We start from the raw sequence: 12,399 nt of genomic DNA on the forward strand, positions 1-12,399 counted from the left end.
ATCACATTTTAAATAATTTATTTCGTAAGATCCCTTCCAAAACTATGTTCAGTTTGAACTTAATTGATTGCTCAAATCAAAACTAATAATTAATTAATTTAATTTGCAATTACCGAACAACAAATTACAATTTAACTTTATCTATTACCTTGTCACCCAAAGAGTATCACCGTTGGTTGCTTGTCAAAGTCAAATGTCAAATACGTCAATTAAAATGCAAATTTTTGACCGGCCACGAAAAAAGTAACTTGTCGTCAATAAATAACGATTATTATTTTAATTTTATTACAGTTAAAACAATTGTAATAAACAAGTGGCAAACCTCATATTATTAAATGTAATTTATAAAGCATAATACCTGTAGGTAAACTAATCTAAAAATATTGAGAAAGTGATATCACTATATTATTAGTATATGAAGTGATGGCTATGAGGAAGAGAAGTGGTTCTGGGTCTAAAAGACATCTAAAGGAGAAAGTAGTCCAGATTTATGAATCTTTCTTTAGAGGGGAAGATTTGACGAGCGATAACCCTACCTTTTGGGATGAATTTTTTCTTCTTAAACCGAAAATTCCTCAATTGGAAGCTGAAATACACAAATTGACCGTTGAACAACTTAATAACATGAAAGAAAATATGAATTTACTTGTAACACAATGCATAGAAATGTTGGGACAAGAACACCATATAAGGTTTGTATTGGGCCTTGCAATAATGAAACTTATAATTTAAATTTCCTTAATACACACTAATATCAAATTACATAGTAACTTTCAAATCACGTAAAATAAATTCTGTAGTTATAATAATTTTGTTTCAAAGCATAGAAATTGCTGTCTTTGTAACATCTTATCTCTAACATGCTTCACTCAATAAATAACTAATGTGATTGATAACCATTTTCCTTAATTTTTTATTTATTTAGTATTAGAAATAAAATAGTATAATTGGATAAGGAGCTAATGGAAAAGTTTGCTGAATTAAGCCAAGATTTAACTCTTCTCAATGTATCTAATGATCTGTGTTAAATTAATGTATTTTTACCTTATTTAAAATGAAGAAATTATACAATAGAATATTATTTTCTTCTTTATCAGGATCATTAATATGGGTCATCTTTTGTTTCCAGGCTTGTTTATGCACTTCAAACATTCAGTGCATTATTAACAACAATGTATCAAAGAGCTGCTCAGGAACCAAGTATAAATATAAAGTTAATTTTACTCGGAAATGAAAATTGTAAAATGCATAAACTTTTAGAACACTGCAGTTCAGTATTGTCAGGTATGTGCCAGTAATGACTTTGACAAGGGAAGTTCATAATTAAAACAAAATATGAATTATATTTACATGTCTGTTGAAATCTAATTGATGTATGTGTACAAAAATGTGCTATCCTAAATCTTTCATTAATTAAAATGATGTTTCTAAGACAAAACAGTTTTAAAAACCTTATTTCTCAACTTAATTATGAAATTTGTTATGTTATTATGGCAATTTTCTTTCATAAATGGATTATCCTCTTGTATTCATATATTTTATGGCTTTTACATGATTGACCAACAACAAAATACTTTTTTGTTTTGCAATGGATTTTCTCTTTTCAGGTGATGTGCCAGATAGTTTGAAGTCAATGGTTATAAAGCTTCTGCTAGTGATTGCAACTGGTGTTGACAATATAGATGAAAACCCACTTGTAGAATATCTTATGTTGAATTCATTGTTTGAACCACTCATACAGTTGTTATGCACATCTACGGAGAGACAACATCATGGTAAGATAGTAGAAGAGACAGCATACTGTATATATTGTAAAAATTTAATTAAATATTAGCTCATTTTCAAAACAATTTAACAGTGGTAGAGCCCGCTTTAACATCTTCGCATGATTTGGCCCGGCTCGCCTGGTGAAATACCACAACCACACAGACGACAGGCGTGAAGTAGAAGAAGTTCCGCGTTTCGTCTGATGAGTGTGCGTCCGAGAGGCCTAGTTGAGCCCTTTTTCCCTTCTCACCCTTTTCCTTATAAGGAAAGAATGGGAAGTGGAAGTAAACTTTCCGGAAGAGGGGATGCATGGGAAGGGAAAATATTTTCTTTCTGTGCATCATCTCCTCCGTCGATTGTAGGTAAGGTAGGCAACGCATTGCAATTGCATATGTCTATGGGCAATGGTCACTTCGCTATTTCTGCGATTTCAAGTGGCCGCTCGTTTGCCACCTTATGATATAAAAAAAAATAATTTACTAACATTTCTTTATTCCATTCATAATAGTTTAAAGCTTTTACTTCAATATGTTACATAATAGACGAATTGATTTTTTTTTTATATAAAAAAAAAAAAAAAAGTTGATGGTAATTTTAATATTTGCAGGTTATGATGTGGTATTACTGCTTATGTTTTTGGTAAACTATAAGAAACAAGAATCAGCTAATCCATATGTTGTGAAGTTGTCCATTCTGGATGATGAATTAGCTCTTAATGGGTTAGTATCCATTTTCTTTTACATCTTAGCTACGACTCCATCCTTGCATAATAAAAAAAATGTAATTAGTAGCCTTTGTGTTCTTCCAGACTATGTTCTACATCTATGTCAAATTTCAGCGAGATACATGCATCCATTCTGGAGATATCTTCTAGCAAATGTTGATCCATCCATCTATCCGAACGGTTGCATTTATAATAGTAAGATTGTTAAGTTTCTTTTTGTATATTGTTATGTTTTAATTATTTCAGTTACGGCCAGGTTATAACAGCTGCATTAAATGACTATGTAATGTCAACATTTGGTGGTATGCAAGGCGGAGGTAATGCAAGTGGTTGGCTGTCATCTCTCACCAGTATGGTGGGGGGAATATTCCTCACAAGTGATGATACACAGCCTCTCGTCAGAGGACATAGAACAAGGTTTGATTATGTTTTCAGACTTTCATTTTCTAGTTGACTAGAAACATAAAAACATCTTTTAATTCCGTTCATTTTCAAGTGTCATTGTACAAGTGTTTTAAAAATGATCAACTTTTTATCTGCCTTATTATGAATTTTCACTGTTGAAACAGGTGTAAAAAATGTACATTCAATAGAGAAATAACATTCATTAGCAAAATTTGTGCAGTACTAAAGTTTAGTTATCTAATTCTCTTTGCATTTTGGTAATTTTTAAGGTTTCATACCTCGAAAGGAAAAAAACCTAACCCTTATTAGGATCACCTTGTTGGCCATCTATCTGTCTGTTAAGACCCTTTTTTTAGTTACACTACTTATGAAAATGATCTCTCCGGGAGAGTCGATGGCATTGAATGTGTTAAAGTATTATATAAAAACAAAGGATACATGCTATGATACAAAATAAAGAATTGCATGTTCCAGTGGTGGTGAGGAAGGCATGCTGCTGGCTCTGTACGAGGCGGCCCATCTCAACCGCAACTTTATGACGACTCTTGCGCACTCCTCCTCCGCCGCAGCCTCCTCCGCGCCGCCCTCCCCTCCCGCTACACTACCACCGCACCAGGTAATGTATCACTTGTATAAAGAATAGCTGTCGCCCGTAGATCCTTCCGCGCGGAATAAAAAAAAAACTTAAAAAGTAGCCTATGTGTTCTTCCAGACTATGTTCTATATCTATGCAACATTTCAGCGAGTTCCGTTCAGCCGTTGTGGAGATACCTTCAAACCAACATCCATCCAATATTCGCATTTATAATATTAATTAGATAGGCTATAACCGTGGTATTTTGTGCCTATTTGATTATTGCTATTTTGGAACTGACGAATGCGGTTGTTAATTTTGTTATGTATGCAGTTACTTGTGAAAAAAAGAGAAACATATTAATATGTTAAAAATGTCTTAAGAAAAATATTTAATAATTTCAGACTCCACCGAATTTGGCCCAGATTCAAGCTCTTGACAATGACCAACCAACAAATTTGTTAGTGACTTTCTTTCAATATTGGTAAGTTTGGTATATCATTGAAACAAGTTCTCATTATAAAAAACTATTTACACAAAAAATTTGAGACACAAAAATTTTTTTTACAAATATCTGTTTTGCTGACCCAACCTAATTATTATAGCATATTGTTCATTTCTTATAATTTTATAATATACTTTTTGTTTATTAATTTCAGTTCCATAGTAATGGCGGATACTAAGAGCGAAGCGAGCATCAACAAATGCAGTTTGTGTTTTATAACATTAACCTGTATTGTGGAGGAACAATTCGCCAATTCAATAATGCACGACCAAAATCTTACTTTTAAGGTATTTTGTTATTTATTTGAATTTAAATAAGAATGAGACAGTTTTTTAATTTCCTTATTGAATTTAATAGTACACATTTTGCGATATATGTTATGACTAGATGTCGACCGCGACACCGTCCGCGCGGAATTTAAAAAAACATAACAAGTAGCCTATGTGTTCTTCCAGATCATGTTCTATATCTGTGCCAAATTTCAGCAAGATATGTTTAGCTGTTCCGAAGATACCTCCTAACAAACATCTATCTATCCATTTATTCTCATTTATAATATTAGTAAGATTACAGTTTAGAAATATTTAAACTAATTATTAACGATTTTAATCAACAAATGTGTTACAGGTTCAATTATACAGACTTCCGATGCGACACAGAAAAATAGTCCCCGAGGAGCCACCTTCACAACCCCTCGCTTCCACCTTAATAGGTACGATTCTTTTTTTTGTTTTGTATTTATTTAGTAACATTACAATTAACGAGAAGGAGGTATAAGCGTTCGCTTATATGATATTAAAAAACAATTTTTTATGTGTTTTGTCAAAACTAGCTAAGCAAGAGTGCAAATGACCGCGATATTTGCTTGCTTATAGAGGTTTATCTCTTACCGGAGTTTTACGCTTTTGAAAGACTCTGGAGTTTCTTGCTTATGGAAGCTTCTTGTTAACGGAGGTCGTCCGCCGACATTGCAGACTTGCTGGTGGAGTTCATGATGTGCCACTTGCTGAAGAAGTTCCCCGGCGAGCTGTACTCGTTGTGCGTGGGCGTGCTGCTGCGCCTGCTCAGCTACCAGAAGCGCGGTCGAGTGCGGCTGGCGCGCGACTGGCGCCCGCTCTGGGCCGCCCTCATCGCGCTGCTCAAGTTCCTCGTCACCAACGAGAACACATTGCTCAAAAGGCATAATATCTTCGTTATGGCACAACAGGTAAACTGTAAATAACACATCTTAGTAATATCATAAATGCGAATGTCTGGATGGACGGATGTTTGAAGGTATCTCCTGAACGGCTGCATGATCTCGCTGAAATTTCGGAGATCGTCGCGGGCGACAGCTAGTTTTTTATTATTAAAAAAAAAAGTTTGTTCATGTTATGATTATGGATGACATTTAAATAAAAGTGCGACGAAATAGTTTAACGATTAAGTTCTGTATAACCTTATAATACTTAAAACTAAATAAAATAAATAAATGTTTGCAGGTGGTGAATATTTTCAACTTGTTCATAACATTCGGAGACACGTTCCTGCCGACGCCGGCCTCCTACGACCAGCTCTACTACGAGCTGATACGTATGCATCAAGTCTTCAACAATCTGTTCTATATGGGTAATTTTATTTTTTATATAGTCTAGTTCAATAGTAATGAGAAATTCTTTTTTTATGTTATAAGATAACAAACGGACTTTTTAATTTGGCGAAATGGCGAAGCGACTGCTGCCTATAGATTACATTCGCAGTTGCAGACGCTTCTGGATTGCCTACCTTTAAACGACGGAAGAGGAGACGCACGGAAAAAGATATTTCCCTTTTATATGTTTCCACTGCTCTGTCAAATCCACTTCCACTAGACCAAAATTAGGCCTCCGGTACGCATACATCAGATTTTACGTGGAATTGTTGTAACAAGTTCCTCTTTCTAATGTAGCTGTCACGTAATTTTTTTCTTAAATGTCATTTTCCATGTCTAAGTAGATTTTATATATATTCTGACAAAACTAACCGCGATAGCAGCGCCTCTTTGGTTCAGATAGCCTTGTTTGAGTGTGCTTTGTATGGTCAGCGCTGCGGTACTCGACGGGCGACGGCGAGTACAAGGCGGAGGCGCTGCGGCTCGCCAACTGCCTGGTCAACGTGCGCGCCATCATACAGCACTTCTCCCCCAAGATAGACTCCTGGCTCAACTCACAGAACCTCTCCACCCCCACCGAGGACCAGGTACGTAGCTAATTTACAAAAAAAAACAGGTATTCATCAGACTGTATTATTAAAAGCCATGTCTTCAATGTACCAAAAGTAGGGCATTGATTTTTTTTAATGTAAAGTGTAATATAAGGTCTTAAATATAAGTAATATCAAAATGTAAGCTTTCTCTTATTAATAATGTAAAAATTTCCAGATTCTAGAAATAGTACGTAAGAACTACGACAGTTTGATACTAAAGCTGCAAGAAGGTCTGGAGTCGTACGAGAGGTACAGCGAGCGCGAACACCGCCCGCTGCTGGTGCGGCTGGTGCGCGCGGCGGCCGGAGGTGCGCGCGCGGCAAGCGACGCAGCCGCACTGCACCGCCACTCTGCCGCGCTACTCTCACACTACACCACTGTCGCATAACCTCACACATCTCACGACCTCACACCACAAACTGTCTCTTTTTAATCCAACACCAAATTAAGTAAAAATTTACTATCGATATAATTCCACAAGGATCTTATGGTAGTCGGAAAATATGTGAACTAACAATGTCAGTTTGACAGTATTTTGACCAATGAGAGAGCGACAGCTGCATATTTTAGTGTTGCCATTTTCATAATTTCGAAATTACATAGAAATATCACGCATGCGATATGAAGGTTAATTTTCTTACATGTTTGGATGTGTCAATTTAACCAAATAATTACAACGAAATGGTCATAAGTTGCAAATCAATTTCTTGGAGTGGAGACTAATTAACATGGACGACTTTAAAAGAAATTAGGAAATTTGTGCCTGCTGATAATTCTTAAAACTTGCAAAATCCCCCATTTCAATTTCCTAAAACTAGCATAAGATCTTTATGGGGCTATATTGCTTATCGGAAGTCAAAAATGTATGAAATTTATGACCATTTTCAATGTGCTTGTCAAATGCTTGTCAATCTATTCTACTAAACTATATTGCCAATTGAATGTCTATAGGAGAAGGGAATGTCTCTCAGAGAAACGTCAAATTCCATACATTAAAATTGCACTCCTCAAAATTATAAGATAAAGTGTAATGAATGTAAGATAAAGGTAGATTTTAATCAATAGTTATGTGAAAAAAAAGTATTTTTCCGGAACTATTTATAAAATTTACGAATTTCAGCGAAACGTTCTGTTCTTGTATAGTTAAACGTGAACGTGTCGTTTTCGGCATGAAAATGTCAGGTTAACACATTCCATGCTACGATTTTGTCATATACAAAAACTCGCCATCCGTATTGGTGATACCAAAAGTTAAAAATTTTAAATGCCATCATTCAAAGTATAAAATTCTATTATCATACCTAAAAGATTAAGAAGTCATATTTTTTAATGTTTTTTCCTATGGATTCAATAAATCCCACCTTATTGACATATGATCTAGCTTTGTATGGTTTTATTTGTTAATATGAATGAATTATATTAAATTACGATGAATGTATAAAATATCAATGTTGTCAATATATTTCTATAAACCTAAACTAATTTAGTCCTCTTTCCCTTACCAACTTTTTTCTCATAAGGAAAAGATGGGAAGTGGAAGCGGACTTTCCGGATGAGAGGATGCATGGAAATGTTTTCTCTCTGTGCATCCTCTCCTCCGTCGATTAAAGGTAGGCAACTCATATGCAATTGCGTATGTCTATGGGCAACAGTCACTTCGCTATTTCAGCGATTTCAGGTGGCCGCTCGCTCGTTTGCCACCTTATGATATAAAAAAAAAATTAACCTTCTACGTTATCTAGTTGTTACTACATAAGTAAAATGTGCAGTTTATCCAAAAAAAAAGATTGAACCAGTGTACATTAAAAAGTTAGTGAGTTAATAAATGTTTAATATTTATTTACTAAATAAATGTTATATTATTCTTATAATAAAATAAAAGACTGAATATTTGAATTATTTATTTTCGTACCATTAATACTTTTCTACGAAAACACTTTTCTTCAGTCATATCCTGTCACGATAATAAAAATTAAAAACAAACTTCGTTACTATTAAATATTGGAAAGTATCCATATAGCCTAATATAATTATTTTTCATATAAAATACTAGCAGGCTTCCTGTTTGATGCGTTCAAATCCTTTTGTTCACCTTTCCTTTGTATTGTTCTCATAATCAACCTTATCCTTTCCGAAAAGTTTACTTCAAGGCGAGTGGAGCTACGTGGTTAATAACAAGCTTCCTAAGACAGACATGATCCCCTCTCAAAAGCAGCATGCAACTTCTAATGGCAATACGCCTTTGTGACCACTGCCGAAGAAGCACCCTAGCATTTAAGCCATTAAATGAACGAAGATGCGATAAATGTATCCTTAGCATTAATCTCCAGGCCTAACCACTAACTCTGTGCCAATTGAGTGGGATAAAGGCTTTTAAACTCGTGACTGTAAAGCGCACTTGTGACCAGGACATGGAGCTGGACCTTGACGTCAGCATGTCGAGTGACTCAGCGATATATACAGCCTACTCACTTTGCACGCCGATTTCCTCATTATCTAATTAACTGATTCGTGCAACAGAGTAACAGGTGCTTTGCACGATGTCTCACTATGGTATCCTGAGCATATAACCCGACTCTAGGTGGAATGAGTTGGCTCAACTTCTCTCACACGAACGATAACGTTCCTTCATTGACAAGGAACGTTGGTCTCAAAGTTTATATTGAGGTTTATTTAAGAGTTTTATGTGGGCCGATCCCGGCGGCACTGCAATGCCGGGCCGACCCGTGACGGGAGTGGAGCGAGCCCCGAACATCCCGTCGTTTGACAAAAATCAGTTTAATATACTGGTCCCGCAGTGCGGGAACTTTCAGATATTAAGCTGAAAAGAACAGATACTACACTTTGATCTTAGCCAAAAGGCCGAGAAGCGATACCGAACATTGGCCTAGCGACGAAAGTCATTGAATCTAAAAGCATCTCTACATCGCAATCTACTTCCATAAACAAAAATTCAACGCCACCTATCGCCAACAAAAGTAAATACTACATCTGAATATTGACTCATCATTTATAAAAACACGCCCCTATGTAGGTTGGTATTTACTATTTTGTGTTTAAATACCCACGGTTTGTTTGGTACGTTTAGATTATGACACCCAATTATACTATTCATCGTACACTCAGTAAATATCTCAAAGTATCTCTGATTGCAACATTTATTCTGTCACGGTAATTAGTGTCGCATCAACCGCTGTGTGAACTGTAAGCACGATGTATGTCCAGGTCTCTGGTGTATTTGTAGACTACTGTAGGGTAAACCTACAGTATATTATACTCTTTGGGGAGTTAAATATGCTTGTAACCTTCGGACTTCGGGGCCCGAAATTTAAAAGGAACTATAATGACCACCAAATTAAAGGGGACGGCGCGTACGCAGTCCCCACTATCAAAAATTACGCGTCCGAGTTATCCGCATTAGGGATAATCGCAGGGGTCAACCCAACCGTAGTGCAATGGAGGGGCCTCGCCCTGGGGGAACCGCCTAAGTGATCACGGTAGCCCCTACGCCAGGTAAGTATGATTTGAGCATGAAGCCCTCCGTGGGTCTTTCGTTTACAACGAATCTCAACATCGCAATGTGAAACATGGGGTATTGGTCGTGCGACATCTATTGCCTTCTTTTGGAATAACAATGAGTTAATTCTACTATGTAAAAGTCATTGACGTCGTTTTATTCGAATAATCAATTTTAAACCTTCCTGAAACCTCTGCGAAAATACTTAATCTGAGTGTTTCGCATGAACTCAAAAACTACAAAACTGAGAACATATAATTTAAAGAAAGAAAAAAGCAGCCGTGATTTAGGGTGAGGAATGTGACATGCAGGGATGGAGACTATTCCAGATGCATGTCGCATCTACGGGCGTCACATCTCCATGTTACGTGACTATTGAATCATCACAGATATCATTAGGCTAACGCCAACGCTATACGATAGTAGCGTTTCCTTGAGTTTCCTGAGGTTTGAGGTACGCTATAGTCTCAATGTTTTTATTAAGAGTTGAGGTTTATTTAAGAGTTTTATGTGGGCCGATCCCGGCGGCACTGCAATGCCGGGCCGACCCGTGACGGGAGTGGAGCGAGCCCCGAACATCCCGTCGTTTGACAAAAATCAGTTTAATATACTGGTCCCGCAGTGCGGGAACTTTCAGATATTAAGCTGAAAAGAACAGATACTACACTTTGATCTTAGCCAAAAGGCCGAGAAGCGATACCGAACATTGGCCTAGCGACGAAAGTCATTGAATCTAAAAGCATCTCTACATCGCAATCTACATTTATAAATAAAAATTGCACGCCATCTATCGGCAACTAAACGAAACATTACCTATGAGCATATCATTTATGAAAACACCCCTATATATATGTTGATATTTATGATTTTGTGTATTACTAGCCATGGTTTGTTTAATGCAAACGAAACCTGTATACTTTTCTTATATTACTTTTAGATTATGACACCCAATCACACTATACATCATACACTCAGTATATATCTCGAAGGTCTCTAATTGCAACATTTATTCTGTCACGGTAATCAGTGTCACATCAACCGTTGAGGGAACTCTAAACACATTGTGTCCAAGTGTCTAATGTAACTACAGTATAGTATACTCACTGGAGTTTTCATATGCAAGTTTTAGGACTTCAGGGCCCGAAATGTAAAAGATACTATAATGACCACTATATTAAAGGGGACGGCGCGTACGCAGTCCCCACTATCAAAAATTACGCGTCCGAGTTATCCGCATTAGGGATAATCGCAGGGGTCAACCCAACCGCAGTGCAATGGAGGGGCCTCGCCCTGGGGGAACCGCCTAAGTGATCACGGTAGCCCCTACGCCAGGTAAGTATGATTTGAGTACGAAACCCTCCGTGGGTCTTTCGTTTACAATGAATTTTAACATCGTAATGTAAAACATGGGACATTGGTCGTGCGACATCTATCGCCTTTTTTTGAGGTTATTTTTTTTGGATACCGTTGAATTAATATTACTACCAATTATTAACAGTAGTCGTTTTATTCGAATAATCAATTTTAAAACTTCCTGAAATCTCTGCAAAAGTATTTAATTTGAGTGTTTCGCATAAACTCAAAAACTACAAAGTTAAAAAAAACATATAATTCAAAGAAAGAAGAAAACTACCTTGACTTGGGGTGAGGAGTATGGTATTCATCGCACGCTGTATATCGTGTTCATATAACAAATGGATTTAAACATTAAAAAAAAGTTCAATGAGAAAGATTGAATGAAAATAATTTGTTTTAAATTAGGTAAACACTACCTGAGAGCCATTTAATAACATGCTACGGATTCGATCGATAATAAATCCTACTTCTGATCTAAAGAAGTCGAGACTATTCCAGATACATGTCTTACGGGACCCGAGACATGTATTACAGTACTCTTGAATCGTCGCCCAAGAGATCAGAGACCATAACCATTGTGTCAATTGTCAACGCTATACGATGGTAGCGTTTCCTTGAGTCTCCTGAGGTTTGGAGGTACGCTATAGTCTCAATGTTTTTATTAAGAGTTGAGGTTTATTTAAGAGTTTTATGTGGGCCGATCCCGGCGGCACTGCAATGCCGGGCCGACCCGTGACGGGAGTGGAGCGAGCCCCGAACATCCCGTCGTTTGACAAAAATCAGTTTAATATACTGGTCCCGCAGTGCGGGAACTTTCAGATATTAAGCTGAAAAGAACAGATACTACACTTTGATCTTAGCCAAAAGGCCGAGAAGCGATACCGAACATTGGCCTAGCGACGAAAGTCATTGAATCTAAAAGCATCTCTACATCGCAATCTACATTTATAAATAAAAATTGCACGCCATCTATCGGCAACTAAACGAAACATTACCTATGAGCATATCATTTATGAAAACACCCCTATATATATGTTGGTATTTATGATTTTGTGTATTACTAGCCATGGTTTGTTTAATGCAAACGAAACCTGTATACTTTTCTTATGACACCGAGAATGAGATTAAAGCGAAACAAGAAGACCACAGCTTTATCACTTCTAGCAAAAAGCTACCAGTAAGATAGAATTAAGCAGAAAAATTAATAATTCAAGGCAATCAAAATTTGATTTTCCCCGAGAATTCGAGAAAGTGAAATTCTAAAGGCAAAACAAAATACATATCAATAAAGATTTCATAATAACGAAAGTGAAAAATATTATAAATAT

The 12,399-nt window shown here is 36.5% G+C and overlaps 1 protein-coding gene across 1 annotated transcript; it reads left to right on the forward strand.

The window, feature by feature from the left end:
• Nucleotides 1-214: 214 nt before the first annotated feature.
• Nucleotides 215-7,144, forward strand: LOC106122235 (UPF0668 protein C10orf76 homolog). Its single transcript, XM_013318147.1, has 13 exons — nt 215-692; nt 1,130-1,284; nt 1,608-1,775; nt 2,375-2,486; nt 2,738-2,908; nt 3,371-3,512; nt 3,875-3,954; nt 4,130-4,262; nt 4,603-4,687; nt 4,950-5,182; nt 5,457-5,583; nt 6,038-6,192; nt 6,374-7,144. The coding sequence occupies exons 1-13, from the start codon at nt 424-426 to the stop codon at nt 6,584-6,586; spliced, it is 2,043 nt and encodes a 680-aa protein (XP_013173601.1). The 5' UTR covers nt 215-423; the 3' UTR covers nt 6,587-7,144.
• The last annotated feature ends 5,255 nt before the right edge of the window (nt 7,145-12,399 follow it).

Source organism: Papilio xuthus, unplaced genomic scaffold (genome assembly GCF_000836235.2).
Source record: "Papilio xuthus unplaced genomic scaffold, Pxut_1.1 DF826933.1, whole genome shotgun sequence".
NCBI lineage: Eukaryota > Metazoa > Arthropoda > Insecta > Lepidoptera > Papilionidae > Papilio > Papilio xuthus.

Coding starts and splice junctions, on each gene's coding strand:
- LOC106122235 (XM_013318147.1), top strand. CDS start 424: ATGGCTATGAGGAAGAGAAGTGGTTCTGGGTCTAAAAGACATCTAAAG. Junction 2,909..3,370: donor GTCAGAGGACATAGAACAAG/GTTTGATTATGT, acceptor TGCATGTTCCAG/TGGTGGTGAGGAAGGCATGC. Junction 6,193..6,373: donor CCACCCCCACCGAGGACCAG/GTACGTAGCTAA, acceptor AAAAATTTCCAG/ATTCTAGAAATAGTACGTAA.